The 17,681-nt window shown below is 28.7% G+C and overlaps 1 protein-coding gene across 1 annotated transcript in view; it reads left to right on the plus strand.

Annotated features, from left to right (window-relative positions):
• LOC123296143 (type-2 histone deacetylase 1-like) overlaps positions 1-9,060 on the plus strand; it is a 196,185-nt gene extending 187,125 nt beyond the window's left edge. Inside the window, exons 2-3 of the mRNA XM_044877605.1 lie at positions 8,353-8,607; positions 9,020-9,060. Coding sequence (XP_044733540.1) covers positions 8,353-8,607; positions 9,020-9,060 — 296 coding nt within the window. The remainder of the gene's footprint in view (positions 1-8,352; positions 8,608-9,019) is intronic.
• Positions 9,061-17,681: the final 8,621 nt, after the last annotated feature.

Here is a 17,681-nt window from a genome sequence, read left to right on the forward strand (position 1 = left end):
TATTATAATAGTAAAACGAACGATCAGGATGCCGGAAACGGATATTGGATAGATGAATGAATAAATATTTCAAATCGATAATAAATATCATTATAATCTCATTACCTACACAAATTTTTTATATGTATTTTGTAATATCAACTAGAACGTACCCCATTTGGTTTTGGTACCTTAGGTGTACAGGTTTATGTAATATAATATGTTTTTTGTATATATTTTATACACTTCCATCGACACACAACTCAGGGAGATTGAAATGTCCATAACAGGAAAAGATATTAAATTTACTTTAAAGATTCTATATTATACATTTTCCATTTAGTTATTACTTTCAGATATATCTTCATAAAAATTTATTTTTATATTTTTATTTGATCGATTTTCATTATAATTTTGCAGTAAATTTTAATTTGTTTCATACAATTTTACTTGAATTTGTACAACGTATAAGTACTGGACAACGGGTACAGAAAATGTATCAATTTCATGAGAATCAGAACCGACGTTACACTGCTCGAATGCACACTCAGTTAAACGCCCATTAATTATTATAAATTATTTTTTTTCACAATATGAAAAATAGTACCTACCTACATTGAATTAGTAAATGATAGATGGTTTAGAATAGACCAGCAAATACATAAATGTATAAAAATCATAGAGTAAAATAGTTGTGAAATCTTTTAGAAAGAAAATTCTTCGTAAAAAAATTAAGAAGAATGATACAAATTTACTGACCAAGTTTTTTGTCAGGAAGCATTTAAGTATTACGTAAGCAAATTTTCGGTGACTTGAAACCCTCTCCTATCTCTGTGGAAGAACATAAGTAAATCGTTATTATGTTATCGGAACGTTTTGAATTTTCCTTGGGTTTTTTTAATGTTTTCCACGGTTCTAAAAGCTACTTTAGCTAGCTAGAATTGTTACAGCTTTAGCAAAAATGAAGAAAACCTTACCTTTAAAAATGCTTTTTATAAATCAGATAATGTAATACTGACGATATCATGTCTGTAGCATTTAAATAAATTCTTTTCTGTAAAAATATTTCTAAGAAAATTATTTAATCTATATACGGGTTGTGTTTGAAAAGTACCAGGTAGTAGAATAATTTTTGACCAATCTAATTAATGAAAGTCGGATCTACAAAATACATTCTTCCTTTTCTAAAGTCTAACTTTGTAATTTTAAAAATTTTCGATCTCTCGGGAAGTTCAATGAGTTAACTTACATCAATATAAGAATAGATAATACTTCGAATTCAGTGTCTAACGATTCTAAAATATTCTCGAGAAAATGTGTTTTGTTTTTTATCTTTTGCTCTTTTGTTTAAGGTTTTCCTCTATCTCGTACCAGTTAAAAGTTAGAGTTCACTTTTCAATGACCTGGAAAATATCTTTCAAATTCAGAATTTATACAACTTCTTTTGCTCTACAATTTTTGTCTGAAAAAAATTTTTTTTTTCTAAAACAATAATTTTTGGATTTGTTAGTTCCGAGACTTTTGGAACTCATTGTATACTCCGAGTGTAGAATAAAAAATAATAATATATAAATAAATTCTAAACAAATTAAAAAACTCCATAAATATAACGCAGTTAAATACCCAACTACTATAACAATACAACAACAATAATGATACTACTAAACTTAAAAATAAAACAATTTCATAGGTTTTATATACAATCTTATACACACACGCACGCAAATATACGTCTGGAACAGAGGAGCTAGTGTGTGATTTTGAAAAAACTGTAAAAACCAATTTCCATGCATATTTGCAAAGTAATCTATTTACTACCTCCATTTACAATATGCCGCAGTATTGCCATCGGAATTTGAACTACTTTCTTTCGGATCCTATCAGTACTTTAATATTATTTATATTAAGAACATAAAACACGGTCACATTGTAAACGCAATGTAAAAGTAATAGATGAAAACAAAACAAGACCTACTGTACCCACAATGAACCCACAGTTAATTTTCTTCAGTACTTTATTTTCGATTTTTATTTAGATAAAGGCGGTTCAATTAAACGTACCATTGAATTTATGTTGGGTTTTTTGTTTTCTAGAAGATGAAAAACAAAAATCAAAGTGAAACAAATCCAAAATAATAATTTAAAGCACCAATATTTTATTATTATTCTTTTGGGTTTTGATTTTGTTTATCCGTTTAGTGGAAAATCGGTATAAGGTAATACAAAAATACTTTAAAAGATCTGGTGGTATTTCTTTTGTCTGCGTTTTCAAAATTGAACACTTTTCTGCTCCACGCGGTGCATACATACATATAATATACACACACATTGACATGAACGGTATTATTATAGAAAAACCTCTGTGTGCTAAAATAAGATCAGATAATAAAAGAATATAAATTGGCGTTATATAATAAGAACAAACTTTAAAAACCAAACCAACAACTTACAATGGGATGATAGAAAAAACGATATTCGGTCGTATTAACAATATCAAGTAGATCAGACACTAGAAGTGCATTTGTTTCGAAAATTTGAGTTAATATAAATCTTTATAGCGGTCTTTATACTGTATACAAAATAACCATGAACTCTTCCAAAGCAAAGTATTATTATAAATATAGTAATAGACACAAAGAGTATGATTTCACTGAAATCCTACGGTTTCAGATATCTTCGTAGCATAAAGATGATTCTGATTTCAAAATACCCTTCTAAGGTTCTCGTTACATTGAGTTTTTGTCACCGAATGATTCGCCACACATTCAAAAATATTGAAATATTTTCGAGAATATTATGCTCAAATCACCCAGTTTAAAGCAGTTATTGACTATATATCTGACTAACATTTGCTCAGTTACCCTTCTCATTCCATTTCTGACTCATTCCACAAACACTAAAAATACACATTTTATTTACAAAACAAAACCTCCAAACAAGAAAAGGAATTGGTATATACATGTAAAAGATTTACAGAGTGATCCCAAAAAACAGAAAAACATGGCGCGTTGTATAATTAGTCATATTAATTTAGTATATGAATAATAACTTATGAAAGAGTTAACCCATCACCAAACACTACTTCATAGACCATTTTCAGGTTGCGGAGGTCGTCAAAGATCATTTTCAGGTTGATGGGCAGTACCATAGAAGTAGAGATATCGTTTCCTTCTGTTATCAATTGTGACAGTTTCTGCAATCTTGATTATTGCACTGGTAGATCCAGTCGTTCTGCCCAGCCAGTTTCACTGCAATAGGCACATTTTTTACCCTTAAAATCCACGAATTTATCCTTTAAGAATTTTTGCCAACTGCTGATTATTCCCAAAAAATAAAAAACAAGAATCAAGTATTTAATGCATATCTTAATGTCACCATTTTTTTCAAAATAACAAATTCTTTCAGATATTATTCTCGAACATGCTGTATATATTATTTCCATTATACTCGTATATTGTATTACAGTATTTTAAACAGTTAAGTTCAAGTTTTGTGATATAATCTTGATTGTGTTTAATGGCTTTTCGTATATATTGAGGTCTACTAATACATAAATACAATTTACACTATACACTAATTGGCTTGAATAAAATAAATTGTTTTGTATACTTATACAAATCTGTAGAAATATATACTTCTTAATCGATTGTTTAGAGTCATCATCAAGTCGTATTGTTAATCCATTAAAAACCAATACAGTCAAGTTTCGATAAACCTAACCCCAAATAAACTCGGAAAGTTCCGATTACTGGAATTCTATGGAAAAATTTATTGTAAATAATATAAATCATTGCTAGAACATCATTGAAATGTATGTATTTAAGAGAGACTGACTGTACACACAGCATTAAACACATGTTATTGTGAAGTTATTGTGCTTTTAGAATTATAATAATGAAAAATATTAGTTTATACAAACAATTAATACTATTTTTGAGTGATTGACAGGGTACACTGCGAAAAGTGCGGGGAGGCGAAAAATACTCCAATTTCGACCGGTATGATTTAATTCAGGACGCAAAATAAAATATTTCGCATTAAAAAAAAAAAAAACAATGAAAATAAAATTGGGCGTGGACTTTAACTTAAAGAGCCATTGCATAATATTTTTATAATCTTATACAAGAGAAATTAATTAATTAGACTTAAAATAAATATTAACTATTATTAATAATACCTCAAATTAATTTTAATAAATATATCATTTATTAATATATCAAAGTAATTAATTATGCAAGAACTAATTATAATAATTAACAATTGTAATTGCCTATGTTATAATATTTATAAAACTGGACATAGTACAGGGTGGTACTTAATTTAAATCTGCAATAGTAATATTCTACTTATAAACATAATTTTCAATCCAATAATTATTCACTTTCAACCAAAATTTTTAATAAATAATATTTATGTATATTGCATGTTTTTTGTACATAAAAGCTTAGTCCTGAAAGACTAGAAGCAAGTGCGAGTAAACAAACTGTTTTTCAACGTACACTCACTGTCAGAAAAAGTGCCAAAGTTAAAACATTCTAAGCGTACGCATCATATGTTATGTTATAATAGTAACACTTAGAATGTTTTAAAACGAGCATTTTTTGTGACATTGAGTATACATAAATCACCTAAATTATATTTGCCTATATAACGACCAATTAATTGATTCATGAACTGGTTTTGCTATGAACATACATGTATTCACTTAGCAGATCATACTCGGTTACATTAGCCTGTAATCTCGCGCACAATGTAAATATTTTAAGTATTATATTTTTTTCAAACGTAGAACGTAGCAGATTAGGTACTTCCTTAAATCAAATATTTGTGACATCCTATAATATTTTTGTGTTCAGTATATTACATTTTGTCAGATTTACCCACACAATATAATGTATTTCACTATAATAAAATAGTTTTGGTATAGATAAAGTCTAGTTTACAGGTGACAAAGTTGCCGAACGTGCGTTATCAGTGTTACCGAAATGAAACGTTTCTACACACATATACACACATATATAAATACATGATTATCGTTTATATACAGAAATATATATAGTACATATATATCCACCATATTCAATGTTGTATTAAACAAAAGTCATTGGAATTATTATGGCCTGTTTGTTTGTTTATTTCTGTTTTATCATTGGAAACAAACCAAACAAACCATAAACATTCTTGTACCCACAATATTGTAAGCATACGCTGTTTTATTGTTAATTCATTATGTGACATCGTTTGATTTTTGGAATAATTAATTTTCGTTGATGTTAATCACACTTAGGAGAGTTAATTATACATTTTATTAAATTAGTCACTTTTTTCTTAATTTTATTATATAAAAGTCACGAAAAGTTTTCCATTAAGTCGACTGGATTTTGGATATTCCTTATTGAACTAAGATAGGTCAATGATCTGACGAGATTGCTGATTTTTCAATTTTGTATTTATTTTTCTTGGCCTTACGCTTGACAGTTTAACGCGCCGGATTCGAATAATCAGAAAAAAAAGTTTCAAATAACTTGAGCGACACTGTAAATACTTTCCATTGTTATCGAAGCTCTAAGTAATAATGGTTGACTTCCAAATGTTTTGTCCTAGAATCAGAAAAGTTACACATGAGACTATCAGCATAGTTGGTCTAATGACAAAGATTTCAAATTCTATCCCTTGTATGTTTTCCCCCCAGTTAATGCAACATTGCTTGTTTAAATATTGTTGGTTATTTACATAAAAAAGCATCGCTTTTGAAGCTTTTCTTATTGTTAGAAACAAAGAATGTTTGTACATTTGAGTTTAAAGCTACCATCAGAACATATGAAACATAATGAGTTTTGAATAAATTATAATCAGCCAATAAGTAGAAAATTGGCTTCTTCTTTAAGCATAAATATAACCGCTAGTTTCCACGGGTCAAGTCAAGCTTTTTATGTTTTTAACTAAAATAAACAATATTTTCCATCTAAAATGAAACAAATAAACGAGTTGGAATGACGATGATTATGCTTATTTTAACAAGGATTATAATAGATTTTATAAATATTAACTGGTAAAAATTATTACCTTATTAATTTCGTTACATTTTTTAAAAATTATTTTTTCTCAAACATGAAAATGTTACTTAGATCGCTACTTATGGTTCCACCGCCCCCATATATTTTTAAAAGATTAATTTGATCAGAAAAAAAGCAACAATATGATAAAAGTTACCTTTGTTCATATTCTTTCCGAATGTAATAGATAACAAGACATAAATTCGAAAAACTTCTAATATATCAAAAAATTTTACTGAATGAAATTTAACATTTAAGTGAAATAAATATTATTCAGTTCAGAATATTCAATATTCTTTGATAGAATGTGAATTATTATCTTTTTGAACTTAAATTTACCCAACTTTATTACTTTAAAAAATTTTTCTTTATTTTCTTACATGAAAATGTAGATCATTATGATTCTACTGTCCCCATGTCTTTAAAACGCTGAAAAAGGTAAAATTTGATCAGAAAAAGTAAGAATATAATAAAAAATCACATTTCACAAATAAAGTAAGAAAACTCTATTTTTTCATATTCTTTTAACGAAAAAAGAAAAACGTATTTACTCGACTCGACCTGATTTGACCTATTATATGATATAAGTACAACCTTTAAATATTAAGAGATTTGTCAAATACGAATGTCACATGGAAAATGATGTTAGTATAACGTCGAGTCGCCATATACTATACTAGATATATGAGTGATTCACTTAATCTTTGTATTATTGTTTTTTCAAAATAAGTTCACATTCCCATGAGTATATTTGAAGGGTTCAAAATAATATTAGATTACATTTTTCACTCCTATTTTCTATATGATGTGTGTTATGTTCACATTTTTCGTAATAGAATATCGAAATTACATTTATTTTAATAAATTTTATACGGTAATGTAATAATTTCGGTAATGTAATATTGACTAATATAAATAAATTATTTTGAAACCATATGATTTGTAAGTGTAAGAATTTTCACAAAGTACGGATATCGAACGTAATAGATAAAAATACAAAAATGCGAAAAAAACACTTGTAACTAATAAAATTTTCCATTTTATTAAAATAAATATTTTTCAGTTCAAAATCTTCAAAACTCCTTGGCAGAATATTAATTATTTTTTTTTTAGAACTTAATACCCAACCTTTGCTAGATTTCATGTATTAGAATCCTTAGCTGCTTTCGTACATTATTCACGAGTGCATTTTACTGTTGTCTCAAGTCGTAATTTTATAATTAAAGAGAATGGAAAAAATACACTTGCACCAGGAGTCGGACCTCCTGAATTTATGCCAAGCGCCTTAGCCAGCTCGGCCATACGATCTCTAGATACATATTGTAATTTTTTTCATCTAATCGAATTTTTTTTTTTTTTTATCAGTCAACATTAACTTTTTTATTTCATTATTTTATTTCGAACAATAAAAGTATGGGATTTAATTTCTAGAATAATATGACAAAATATAAAAAGATCGTGCATAAATTGCGCACTTGATGTGAAGATTTGCTTCTTGTGTAGTAATTTTTCTAAATGAATGATTATGCAAATAACTTTTTAATAGTGCAGATAGAAATAAATGTGAGCTTGAATGTTTTCTTAATGCACAAAATTATTTTGATCAATCGACCCTGCTCCAAATTTGTCATTTTACTGTTAAAAAGGAAAAACCTAAATGCAATGTAAAAATTTAGTTTTCCGGTCCTGGTTCTAATCTTTTTGAATTCTCATGAATTTAAGACTTGATTGAAAGAACTTAAATTGCGAACATTTTATCAATTTTCTAAACGAAGAAAGCCAAGATACACTTTTTATTTTGCAAAATGCGATTGTTTAATTCTTGTAAAAGTAATGTTCATTTTGAAAAAAATTCATAGGATATATTGAAATAATGTTTTGCATTAAGAAAAACAAAATAGATTGTACAAAATACATATCTAAAGCGCTTGCTCAAATAATATTCCTTAATCCATTGCCAGAAACAAAAATTACACACTGTTTAAAACGAATTTTCATGAAAATATTAACTTCATGTAAAAAATTAATCAAAAATCGACTAAAATAAACATTTGTGGTATTTATTTGTTGAAAAAAAAATTTTATTCACAGATTAAATACAAATTTTCATTCAATTTAAAACAATCAAAAACAATGATAATATCGCTAACATCGAAACAAATAATATTACATAAAATAATAGAAAATAATACAACAATAAATAAAAACCATTACAATAATAATAATAATATTATTATCAACAATATCAATAAAAACATCGATAATAACAGTAACAAAAAAACTTGTGAACACGTATAGAAATAAAAGTAAATCACAGTGGCGGGTTTCGGGCGTCATCATCAAAGTGGAGGGGGCAGTGGAGGAGGTGGAGCACACAGTGGTGCTAGCGGTGGACAGCATCAAGCCACTGCTGCGGTTCTTTATCAGCAACACGGGCAAGTGCTCAGCTATCAACAAGCGACGGCCCGTGGCCATATGGCAGCTGCGGGCCTTTCAGCACAACATGCCAATAATAGTGGACATCATATAGCAACAATGTCAACGCATTCATCAGCTATGCCGCTTAATGCCAGTAAGTTTTTATTTTTATATGCTTTAGGCTTAAAAACTTATTACGGGATTTATTAATAATTTCACTAGAAACTGTCGAAAAACTTCTTTTTATTTCAGAAGATTGCTAAAGTAATTGAGTGTTTTGCGCAAAAATAAGAACAATCATTTTCAGATTATAAGAAAAATTTTCTGATATTTGCATTTTTTTATATATTTTCCCCTCCGTTTTCACCGAATCTTCCACGTGTATTAATATAAGAGAGTATTATAATGAGAAGAAAAAACAGCGCTGTTTAGCAGAATACAAGCTAATACGTTTTTTTTACCAGAATAGTTTCATGCTAATAGATGTCCAGAGAATGCTAAAAGATGTACAAAAGTTGTCCCAGAAATATTTTATAAAGATAGAATATATTTGGTGTTTTTTACAGGAGTTGTTGTGCTAAAAAGTATTGTTATTGATATTATTTAAAATTAAATTATATATCAATTCGGTCGGATTTCCGAATTTCGTTAAATTTTTATAATTGAAATTAAATTTTTAAGAAAAGGTTATACTTGGTTTGAAGGCACATGGAACATTTTCAAATTTTTAAACTTTTTCGATAATAAGAAATGAATAAATTTTAACTTCTTATGTTCAAGAGATTATCAAATAGTTATTCAGTACATTAAATCTTTGTTGATGAGCTACTAATTTAGTAAATAAAGTTAAATATTTCTACACTCTATTGATTCTACGTTCATGAATTATTCATTTTTTTTAAATAATAAATACCGTATTCATTGCATTTTTTCATAAAATTTAATGAAAAAATGAATATACAGGCTGTGTCAAAAGTGTAACCAGCAGAAAAATGGTGAATAGATAAATTTCGAAGACGAAAAGTTTTGTGGCGTCTATCGATCTGTAAAAGAAAAAGCTTTCTAAATATTTATATTTTCTAAAATTTATAATAGAACTATTTTAAATAAAATTAAATATTTGCTCGCAAATTTACGTTCAAAGTTCCAGAATCCGAAATTTGAACTTTTTTCTAAGTAAGATTGGTTCCAAAAAAATCCAATTTAGACTTTTAGTATTTAGAGTGTTGAACTTAAATTTCTCTGTAAATATTAAACTTCTGATGGTAAATGGTAATAAATTTGATCCTAAACGGAAGGTATAATTAAAATGGCCCTTATGTAATTATGGAGAGATTCTTCAAAACAAAAAAATTGATCTTAACGAAGCCCTAAGTATTTCTATTTTTCGTTACTTTTGGAACATCTTGTATATGGAAGAGTCAATTCTTAATTAAATTAGCAAGAAGTACGAGTTTTCTTTCTATACACAGAACAAAGGCCAGTCAACATTTAAAATAATAAACTCTCTCGCATTATAAACCGTTGATAATCTCTCAAATGTTTTGCTGGATATAAAACCAGCGTAAACTTTTGAACTTAGTTGCAACGACTTAAAATCTTGTTTGGACGATTGTTTTATTTTTCTTGTTTTATGCTGTAGGCTTTTGATAAGAGATTGGAATTTTGGGATGAAAAGTTCGTCGGCGCTTTCCGGTTTATCGCTCCATACTTAGGGCTTCGTAAAGATTTTTTTTATTTGAAGAATCTCTCGATATTAACATAAGGGAATCTGCCATTTTGATTATACCTTATGTATAGGAAATCAAATTTATTACGATTGACCATCAGAAGTTTAATATTTACAGAGAAATTTAAGTTGAATTTGACATTTTCAAAGTTCCTAGAAATTAGAAAGAAAGCTAATATAAGTCAATTTTAAACAGGCCGGTCCCAATAAATTTTCCGTGTCCATAACTAAAATAGGCCATTCTCTCAATATGTTTAGTGTTGCTTGGCTACCTGAGAACTTTGTTCAAAAAATTTGGCACACTAGCTTTATACCTAAAATGAATGCTAGTGTGCTCTAGTTTATATCAGAAAACAAAACAAAAAATAATAATAATAATAATAATTTTCATAATACTGATGATTGTAATCCCATGAAAGCAATAATAAAAAAGAGAATATTTTATATACAAATTTTTTTGCAAATAAAATAGAACAAAATGTAGTAGTAACTGTGAACCATAAAAATTATACCTTCAGCTTTCTGATTAACATTTGTTAAGATATATTCCCTACCTTATATCTGGATTTGCTATAACTAAATTGCAAAAGTAGCCTTTACACGCCGGATACTAAAACGGCTTATCAATATAGAAAACTCCGTAATGTATAAGTACCTGAATATTCAATCTGAAATGTTAATCTTGTTTTAGAACAGTAAAAAAACATAATCTTGCTTTTATCACGAAGATCCTTATTTCATCTTTCACAACTTATTATTATCGTTATATCTAGTTGAAATAATATTAATATAGTGGTATGACCCCTCTTCGAATGAATCATCGTGATTTTAAATTAAGTAGCTTCTAAAAAATCTAAAATACCTTTCGACATAAGAGTTTTACAGAAAAAATTAATTTTTGGAACTCCTATTGTATATCAAGAATTTTGAGCTTGATTCAAACTTTATGGGGCTCCAGCGAATCTTTCAAGTAAATAATGACGTCTGAATGAAAGCGAATTTAATAAATTCAATCACTTCAGCACCTCACGATCTATGACAACAAACGAATATGACAACAAAAACTGACCAAAGACCGACTGAAGACATTTCTTGGATATTTTTAAGTTGCTTTCATGCAATTAATGTGCGTTGTCCAGAAAACATCTCTAAAGAGATGTCTTGGAACAAATATCAAAAGAAATCCGGATTATTAAACTTTTGGTAACATTTTCATAGGAAACAACAACTTCCTATCAGAATATTAAAAACGTAGAAATTAAAAAACATTACGATCCATGACCATCCAAAGAACGAGCCAAACTGACCGACGGACAAGAACACACGGAGAAGAAAAATATCATCTAATCATCGTTATGGGATATGTTTAATTATGTTTTAATAAAAAAATATTAAATTAAAAAAAAAAAAGAAATAATGTAATATAAATGAAGGTTGCTTGTGCTTGCTTAATATTCTAGGTTATGTTCTCTGTTTTCTTCATCACGAAAATGTAGACTTATGCACTGTATGAGGACCACCGAATAGTAATGGGGCTGGATTATAAATCGGTTTTATCTGGGCCTGAGTTATATAAGCGGCGGTTGATTTTCGCTGGTCGATGGGGAGTGGATTTTTACGAAAAAACAGCTACTGGATATATATTGTGGCGAGAACAATATATCACTTAATTCTTGAGTGTCAACTTCACAGTCCCACTTATAAGATCAAAATATCTTTACTTTTTTGTAGTTTTGTAGGCATATCACACATTTGCTGCTCATCTAAATTGAATTCATGAGTTGAGGATTCATTAGTTGATGTGATGACGGTTCTTCATTTAAATTTTTCTAGGTTTATTTAGTTTATTTGAATTGAGTGAATATTAAGTTCACATTGGTTGAGTAAACTTCCCACTTTTTTGTGTATAATTCGTGTTTTCAAAAACATGAAGTCCCGTTTCTTTAAAAAGATTTTATTAACATCTAACGAGGAGAAAAATGACCTTTATAATCGACTTATGCTGCTCTTGAGTTTTTATTTTTTGTTGTATTTCTATTTGTGTGTTTGTTTGTTTGTTTGTTTGTCAAAAGGTATTCTCTGTTGTGTGTTTTCTCATAAAGTAATAAATTTTTTCTCGTACTCTTTGTTCCTTGTTTTTTTTTTTTTTTGGTTGTATATTATCAGCATATATACATACCTGACATTTTAAGGATATTTTAATTTGATTTTATGCATAGTAAAGAAATATAAAAATAAAGTTAATAATTAACCTTATTTTTACAAAATGATTAAATAATTTTTAAAAATTACCGAAACTAATTGGTGAGTCTCTTGTCTCTTGATTGTGGAATCTATAGTCGTTGCGTGTACATTTTTTAGCGTCGATCGCAGATATTATTATAACATCGAAATCATTTTATTATATTATTAATTTGAGTTTCCACACAATAATTTCATCATATATGTAATATTATTGTCTATACCTATAAATAAATTATATTTTTATTCATAAATATTAAGTATTACATAAATGATATATTGTATGGAAATTCATATAAATAATCGGGAGAATCGGAAAACACTTTTTGTAGTCGCGTTCATTCATGGAACATGACTTTTTCAGCGTGTATGAAAGATTACTTTATTAGCAGGTATCAATACCCTTTGAAATGAGCCATAGTTGATTTTTCAATTTTCTCTTTGGTGCATTTTCAGGGATGCATTTCATAAATCTTTTAAGAAATTCGATAAAATAGCCAAAATTAAGATTTCAAGAAGACTGACATCACATGAAAAATTTCTGCATTTTTATTTATTTTGAAATAATGTGAACATGATGACTTTCTATGGTATTTTATCACTAAAATTTATTTTGTTCCTTTAATGCGATTAATACAAAAGATATTGAAAAAATGTTCATAAAAAAGTTACGTAAAGCAGTACGCCGCCTTTCAACAAAAAATCGAATTTGGACATAATTTCCTTTTTTTACTAGACATAATGTCCCCATTGAATCCACGGAATTAAGAAGGATTTTATTTATTTACTATATTTTTGCGTGTATAGAAGTTTCTGATGATATCAGCCTATCTTTACGTGTAAATTAAAAAGAATCAATCTTATCCATAGCTCCTATAAGTGAGAGCGTTAAAGTTATGCGTTATACAGAGGTAATGTGGAGGTTACACTTTTTTTTAACGAAAGGGGATTTAAAAATTATCATCGTATATAATTATAAACTGAAAATATAAATTTTAATACTTGTCAGTGTTAAAAAAAAAAATTAGGTTATTAAACCATTAAAATTGTTTGTATTTTGTGTAATATATAATACAAGTAAATCCCACAAACTATATTGGTTCATGTCACAACTACTGGTAACAACAATATCAATAGGTAATACTGTGATATCACGCGGCTATCTTTTTCTGTCCGACGAAATATTTTGAATATGTAAATTTTTGCGTCAAATGTGTCATTTACTATATGAATTCTCCGAAATCTATTTCGAGAATAAACAAAAATTTAATATCTTTGAAGTGATAATTTGGTATTCCCAATCGATTGCTTAAAAACCAATCAACAACGAATGAATATTGATTATAATTGATTCTTTTTCATGCATATGCAATAAAATCAGTGTAGGATGACAACAGCGATTCAAAAATAAGGCGAATTTGAATTCTTAACCCACTTCAAAGAAAGGAGGAGATAAATTAGTCTGTATGTTTTTGAATGTTTGTCACGCGATTACCTCACTAATTTTTAATTGATTATGATTGATAATTCGTTTCTTGTTTGGTGGGCCATGCTTCAGACGTGGTCCTAAATAAATTGTGGATCTGTAATATACTATAAGCTGTGTTCTTTAACGTGGTCAATTTGCTAGATTAGCGGTCATTAATCATAATGTTTATTTTTGAGAACACTACATATTTGGAAATTTGAAATGTTTTATAAACAGCTAAGCATATAAATATCACGAGTGTGACAGAATACATGCGTTAAGCAATGCATCTAAGTGAGAAGTATTATATACATGTGTTGACCCCCACTCTCCGCAAGCACACAATATTGTTGTATAGCTTAAAAGACATCGAAGCCACGATACAAGTAACTTTTGCAATTTCATATAACATCTAAAAATTAAAATGTTTATTGTGAAATATGAGTTCTGAGTGACAAACAAGACATCTGAGACTTTATTTGCTCCAGTAGTGTGTATATTATTTTGCTGTTTGAAGGAGGTGTAAGAGACAACTTTGTTTAGCACTTTCCGCCCGGAGTGGAGAAAATTTATTGTACATACCATAGCATCACACTATGGATCGTATATGATTGTTTATTATTCGACACGTTTCGTCCAAGATTAGTGCAAGATTGTTTATTATTTCTATTTCAGTATGGATAGAAAAAATTCGCCGTGTAATTTGGAACAATAAATACATAGCTCTGAACAATACTCATAATATTAATACAATAGAATATACAATACATGTTTAAACATGTTTTTTTTGTTGTTGTTGAGTGTATAACAACAAAAACAACAGCAATATTATTATTAAAACAACACTAAAAAACAAATGACAAACTAAATCATTTAAAAACAAACAACGAATCGGTAATCGGCTGACACATACAGCAAAAACAAAAGAATAATCATACAGCATACAGCGAAAGAGTATGGTATGGCGTATATTTACTGAAACGAGAAATCATAAAATTATTGGGACAACAAACACAAACCAACCCCAAAAATCTATATACTACAATTGAATGGTTTTAATTTAAAACATTTTACATAATATTTGGAGGTGTTATTTATGTACCTATGTTTTACAGTGTGTTTCAAGATGTTGCCTTCTTATAGAGTGAGATTGAGACTTGAGTTACTATAGGCCTTCTTGCACGATAATAGTCATCTTGCAAGCTCACTTGCAAGAAGATGGCTTGTATAACATATTAACACTATACGTGAGATCAAATTCATCTCTAGTTCTTACTAGAAAGATTCAAGATGTTTAAGGTTTTTACTAGAAGGAATGAAGATTATAGATAGAAGAAGACGATATTATTTAGATATTTAAAATAAAAAAAGCCCCTTTCAAAAAACTTTAAATTTTAAACACCGATATCTCTGAGTAAAATAAAATAATAAGCTAATACGTTAGTTTCGAATAATTAATTAAAAAATTTTATGATGCCACTTTAGCGTTTTTGACTGAGTTAAACGACTGTATTTTCTAAAATAAGGAATGCATTCAAATCCTTCTTTATCGAAAGTATTTAGTTCTACAGAAATATACAAACAATTATACTAAATCATACAAACAAATTCTGTAAGACTGTGGTCAGGCTTTGGTAAATTGGCTTACGGGAAGACTGTGGCCAATTTAATCGTTCTAAAGACAATCAATTCACATCATTGTGCAAAAGTTAACCTTAAGGAAACTTTAAGCACTGGAGATAGGTAAAGGTAAACAAGAATTACGCAATTGGATTACTTTTGGGACGTTTTCTTAAGAGTCGCGTTTATATAAACAAATCGGCACTTCAACTAAAACCTAACCTCTGCCAAGCTATAGCCAAAATAACCCTCCAAAATATGCAAAAGTCATAGAAAATTGCCTCAGATGACTAATCCGTCGATGAAGATCCAGAGGCGACCAGTTGACATAATCCAAGAGTTGGTGGCACATTTAGAGCACCGATTTAAAAATATAATGAAAAAAATCAGAGTATAGATGTAATTGGAAAATAAACAATAATTCATGCAAAAATGGGCATGCAATAATGTATAAACAAAAATTGATTAATAAAAAATTAGCCAATTACTTATCTGAAAGTTTTGTTTTCGAAATAAAATGATCTGCACCATTGTGAATCTACAATGTCCTCTGCTTTGAATAATGCATACATCATTTTAAAGCCTTGCCTTTATTTAAAACTATAATTATGTTCTCCTGTCTAAAAAATTTCAATAATAGATTTTTTTTATTTACCACATAAGAAAAGTCGTTGAATTCTAATTAATATACACGAAATAATTCCTCACTAAAAAAAGTTAGTGCTACGGAGTTGTAGAACATTTTGTATAATATAAATTGTTGAGTATTATGATTATTATAATATTGGTAAGTTAAAACGTAATATTAGATTTGACATTTACGATGACATATATAATTAATTTATTATTTGTTCTGTATTTTATTGAATAAAATAAATAATTTCATTTGACATATTATGATCATCCGTGTTGCTGTTGATATATAATTGAATATATAATAATAATTTTTACACTTGAGTGTAATATTTCTATCACAATGAAATATTGAAATGTAAAATTGCATTCGACCCTGAAAATTATTATTGTTATTTTTCATAAATACTAGATTAATAATAATAATAATAATTATTATTATTGTTTTATTAATAAAATCGGATTAATCTTTAGGGTTTGAGTATATAAATCACAACATTTGTCATTCAATGTATACAACTTGCTGCTGAAGGTGAGGGCGGGGGTAACCTTAAAGTATCGGAGAAAATCAAATATCTTGGCATCATTCTAGACCATAAAATATGGGGGCCACGTCTTAGAAAAGTCGTTTCCGAGAGCTGCTATTAGCAATATTGTTGCGTCTATTACAGGGCACTGGCTGGGTGGCAAGAAAGCTGAACCCATGTGCCTGACAGTTTATGACTATTACAGGAGTTGGGACAATATTGAGGAGGAGGAGACGTTGTATCATCTTCTCGGTCATTTTCAAGCTCTTGCCATGAGCCTCTCGCCCCCGACCAAAGTCCGTTGACGTCAAAGCGTTCCTGCTGTTGCCAAGCATCTCCAAAAGGTTCATGGAGTAGTGACCGAGGAATCCTTTTTTGGTATCACAACGACTCCTATAGTCTAAGTGTGTCCCACTACAGAACAGCCACTCTTACCTTACCTAATTTAACTGCCAGCATGAAGATATCCTACGGTAGAGGCTATATGCAACCATTACAACTTGTTAGAGTTGCAGTATCCAATACCATTATAATTTGTCTGATCTCAAAATACAATTTTCGAGATTTCTGTGTGAAGTATTTGTCAGCCAGTTTGTCGACTAGGAATTAGATCGCAATTAAATAATGGTAAGTTATTTGATTTTTCACTGATAACTCCGGTACCTATAGCAAAGAATGTACAATTAGTTATAAGTTTCTCCACGCTCATCATCCCATAGTTTACGCTGTGATCTATTTCAGTCATTTTCATTTGACCACCAAATAGATTGATAAAACTTAACTAAAAAATTATTCGTTTGCTTACAGCCAAGCGGTATGTAGCAAATTAATAACTTGTGTCGAAATTATTCGTATTTAAACCTTACTGCCTCGTGGAAACAGTATTCAGGTATGAATAAAAAAAAATTTAATTGTTAGTTAGTAGTTTATTATTAAATAGATGTGCTTTGGTAAAAGTTCTTCGAGAATTTTTTTTTTAATCTAAAATTTTCAACATTTTGAAGAAGTAG

Source organism: Chrysoperla carnea, chromosome 3 (genome assembly GCF_905475395.1).
Source record: "Chrysoperla carnea chromosome 3, inChrCarn1.1, whole genome shotgun sequence".
NCBI lineage: Eukaryota > Metazoa > Arthropoda > Insecta > Neuroptera > Chrysopidae > Chrysoperla > Chrysoperla carnea.